General features: G+C 39.2%; 1 protein-coding gene across 1 annotated transcript; it reads right to left on the bottom strand.

Moving 5' to 3' along the window:
* Positions 1 to 1,438: 1,438 nt before the first annotated feature.
* Positions 1,439 to 3,394, bottom strand: J3458_015421 (uncharacterized protein). Its single transcript, XM_066120754.1, has 3 exons — positions 2,874 to 3,394; positions 2,504 to 2,814; positions 1,439 to 2,452 (listed from the first exon to the last, which is right to left on the bottom strand). The coding sequence occupies exons 1-3, from the start codon at positions 3,297 to 3,299 to the stop codon at positions 1,858 to 1,860; spliced, it is 1,332 nt and encodes a 443-aa protein (XP_065974082.1). The 5' UTR covers positions 3,300 to 3,394; the 3' UTR covers positions 1,439 to 1,857.
* Positions 3,395 to 4,311: the final 917 nt, after the last annotated feature.

Here is a 4,311-nt window from a genome sequence, read left to right on the forward strand (position 1 = left end):
GAATTATTATTATCTCGTTAAATAAAAGGGATATTTAAACTTTAAAAACACCTAAAAACTAGCTAAAAATCTTACGAATTACTTAACGTTACTTAAATAGTTTTATTTTTAAGAAACGTATTCTAATTAATCTTTTAAGTACCATTTAATAACTTAATATTAAATTTAATATTTAAGAAATAAACTAAAATAAAATCTAGATTCTTAGAAGAAGTAAAAAGGACTCTTATAATCTTTTAAAGCTATTTCGCTTTCTTACGTTTTACACGTTTTAACTCTTTAACGTTATTAATATTACGCGTAATCGCACGTATTATTTTCTTAAACTATAATTTCTTTTATTTTCGTAAATGTAAGACCTTTTAATTCTTAGCTAAGACACGCTTTTTAGCTTCTTTAAGCTCCCTTTTAAGCTTATAATATTAATTCGTAATACTATAAAGCTATTAAGGGGTTACCCCTATAATATTATAATTCCCTTACTTATTTACCACACACTTTATATAATAACTTAAATTAAAAATAAAGGCTTTATATTAGGGAAGTCCTATATAAGCGTAATAAGCGTAAGCCTTTATAAAGAATAAAGATAAATTATTAATTATTATAAAAAGAAGGTTATTCTAGTAAAAAGAAGAAGTAAATAAAGCTTTAAACCGCTATTTTAAGATATAATTAATTAATATAATAGTATATAATAATAGAAGAAAGAAAACGTATAACACTTAAGCTAGCCTATTTTAATAGCCTTAAGAATAAGACTAATAAAGAAGGGGTATAATATTATAAATAATACTATATAAGATATAAGATAAGACTATATTAGCTAAAATAGGCACGACTTATAAGTATAAGAAGAGGGTAAGGGCACGTAACTAGCCACGTAACCTAAGAGGCGATTAAAGAGGTTAATATTTAAATATATTAATTAAGAAGAATTAAATTAATTAAACCTTAAGCTAATTAATTAAGGTTTAAAGGGATTAATAGTTAAGCTAATTAATTTAAAACTATAATAAAGAGATAAATAAATACTTAAGAAGAAAGTATTTCTATAATTAAATAGTCTAGTTCTCTATTAATTAATTTAAGTAATAGTTTTACTATTAAGAGTTATACTCTTAATAGCCTTATTATAATACTACTTAAAAGCTACTTTATAGCATTTAACCTAACTTACTTTCTAAGAAACTTACCTACTAACTATTATAACCTAAGATAAGATAGCTAGCCTAGTAAATACCTTTAACTTATACGATACGAAATACGCTTTATATAACCTTAGGGTATAGTAGGGTAGAAATAGCTTAAAATAAAAGCGAGAGGGTTTTTCTTTTTATAGAAAGGGTTTTTCTACTTAAACTATATATAGAAGTATTAGAATAGCTTATAATAGCTCTAGGGTACCTAATAATAATAATATATAATAAAATAAGAGGTAATATTATTAAAGATACTTTAGGTAAAAATTATAGAAAAGAACATTAATTAATATAACTAATACCCTAAATTATTATAACAGCCCCACCGTTTAACCTATTATTAAGAGTAGAAGTAGACCGAAGATTCGCTAGTGTCGCTTAGCCTCCGCCACTCAAGTCTGTCTTCACTGTCACTGCTAACGTGAAGGTTAAAGCTGTTAACGTTGGCTCTATCATTAGTATCTTCACTCCGGTCGCGAGTTGCCAGGTTCTAGACTGCTCTGCTTACTGGGAACGACGACGGCGAGAAGGGGAAACGGAAAGAACAAAAAACATATACACGATACATCTTTCCACCGTTAGGTAGCATGTGCTAATTTTATGACGATAACACTGACTTTGGTATTCGTCGAACGAGCGTGTCATCTCAACTGCCCTAATAGCCATGGTCTGATTGATACGTCTCATTGCGGACTAGGACAGTGTCGAGCAGCCAAGTTAAAAGCGATTCGTGGCACCATTTGGCCAACCTTTGCAAAACTACAACAATCTGACAGATTCCCTGCATGGTATCTGTTGACCCAATCAGAATTTTGTTCCAGATGATTATTTGTCGCCTCTTATGCTTTTTTACTTCTGGCCCGCGCGTTGCGGCTATAAAGTGCCAGTCATGACCCTGGATGATGATTCCTGGGAGATATTGTAGGTCAGCTATATCATCAGCACTCTGGTTCAGCTCGCTGATGCGCATCCAGTGTCCCCCCATCCATGCGCTGAGTTGTTCTATGGCAGGCTGCCAATCAGAGCCAGGCAGCTTGGCCTCAAAGCTCACACCGATTGGCCTGGCGATAAGCGGCGGATAGTCTGAATGGTTGATGGAGAAGTGATCGGACTGCTTAGCTACATGGCAGATCGCACTGCTTAGGGCAGATTTTCGGCGAGGGCTTATGCATATGCAGAAGTCAATACGTCTGTCGTGTTTTGTTGAGACAGTCGTTAAAGTATATGGAGCCACAATCTGAGCGGTCGTCCTAAATTATGTGAGATAATTAAGAAAAGACGTGCGCACTGTCAGGACATACACATTGAATGGAGTAATTTGGGCATCTCGCCGGAGGCTGCTGTCGCTGGTTTGACAGGGGCCATTGGCGCTGTTGGCCGCCGCCAGCTGAAGTGATACTTTCATTAAGGGAAAATGGACGCTGCAATTCCATGATGCTTCAGCATGGCCGTCCAACAGACACTCCTGAGCATCGTTCCAGATTTCGATTAGCGTTCTAACGTCGGGTAGTTTACCCAGCTGCTCTCGTCGATCGGTCTCATCAACCACCGCCTTTGTCTCAAGTATATCTCTAAAGAGATTATCGTCGCGTCTGGCATCTCTGAATTTTTCCTGTGAATAATCTGTCAATAAAATGTTTGGGAACCTGCATTAGAACCGGGTTACGGTACCAATTCATCATGTGATAGGATACCTATCCCAGTAGCGTATTGTTTGATCTCTTTCACGAAGTCCTGGAGGGCTGTGGGAGGCGCTTCGCTTCCCCCAAATGGCTTATAATCGATAAGTTGTTCCATTTGCAAGTATGCTATACGTTTAGTTGGGCTTTTTGTGCCGTTACGGCTATGTCTGCTAGCGGCCGACGTGCTGCTCCCCGAGCCACGCGAATAACTCGAGCTGTATTTCGGCCCGAGCGTGGGCCTAGTTGGTGTTGCATCGGGGTCGGCACGTAGGCGTTTCGTCGGTGATGCTTCGTCTTCAGACATCGGCGGGGTTGGTGGGAGACGTTTGCGACAGTATTGTTCACGTTCTTGAGATAGGGAGGAACTCGGGACGGCCGCAAGCCATTTAGAGATATCTTCCCGTGTTAGAGTCATCCCCTATATGGAAATCTGGGAGTTGGGTTCAGAGTCGGAGTGCCCATCCATCAATTAAGGTCGTACTAAGTGTTCATTGACTTCGTGAAGGCCACGCAACTGTTATGAAGGGACTAAGGAGGGGTCCGAAGGAAAGGCAGCCAGTTTATGTGGTGGGTGTGCTCTGACGCCCCACAGACAAACCAGGCGATTGGCCCAGCAACGCCGCAAGTATGTGTCCGAGTGTCCCCCAGAACAATCAGCGTCTTAGTGACCAATAACTATATTTACATGTCCTTAATTGGCACGCAAAACTTGTCGGCCATGTTTACGCAATTGTAGGATTTTCAGGGAAGTCGATGGCCAAATGAAGCGGCTTCGGTTTCGCGGTCCACATTAAGTTGGTGTTCAATTATGCGGACTGTTAATAGATACTTTCTCGTCTTGTTAGGAAGTCGTAGTAAACGCATCTGGTCGTTGACGCAGCTTCTGACACAAGCATTGCTCGTCATCTGCCAGTTTCGGTCGGCCGGCACATCGGCCTTGATTCAGCCTGTCTAGCTAATCCTTGGATACGGCAAGTTCCACGGCAGCTTGCTCCCGCAAGGTAGTTCTCGTGTATTTTCATTCTGTAAAATTGCGATCTGCTCAATCTCGACTACCCATCAACCCGATTCCGACAGGGATAGTGTAACGCTTTCAACAGGCTGGCTGTATTATTTTTCGCGATCCTTTTACCAGGCCGCCCGTATATTAACAGCTTAAACAGTTGCGCCCGCTCTAAACTAGCCTAAGCATTTCGATAACTGAGTAAGGTTCGCAATTATTAATTATTCAGTAACTATGTTTAATTGGATAAGAATATTTTCTGCACGTGCACCCAAGTTTTCGTGCCGCTAGTCCCTGCTTAGTATTCTCAACGTGTTACTGCTTCGGCCAGCAAATCACCTATCCGCTCGTTCAACCTCCCACCGCAAATCCACCTCTGATAGTTATAGTTATTAATATTATATTATATGATAACACAGAATAA

This window comes from Metarhizium acridum (genome assembly GCF_019434415.1).
Source record: "Metarhizium acridum strain ARSEF 324 chromosome Unknown scaffold_356, whole genome shotgun sequence".
Taxonomy (NCBI): Eukaryota; Fungi; Ascomycota; class Sordariomycetes; order Hypocreales; family Clavicipitaceae; genus Metarhizium; species Metarhizium acridum.

What these genes read in the sequence shown, in the direction of transcription:
- J3458_015421 (XM_066120754.1), bottom strand. Translation starts at nt 3,299, where the DNA reads ATGACTCTAACACGGGAAGATATCTCTAAATGGCTTGCGGCCGTCCCG. An exon ending in TCCTATCACATGATGAATTG is followed by an intron (nt 2,815 to 2,873) that starts GTACCGTAACCC and finishes GATTATTCACAG; the next exon opens with GAAAAATTCAGAGATGCCAG. An exon ending in CAAATTACTCCATTCAATGT is followed by an intron (nt 2,453 to 2,503) that starts GTATGTCCTGAC and finishes CACATAATTTAG; the next exon opens with GACGACCGCTCAGATTGTGG.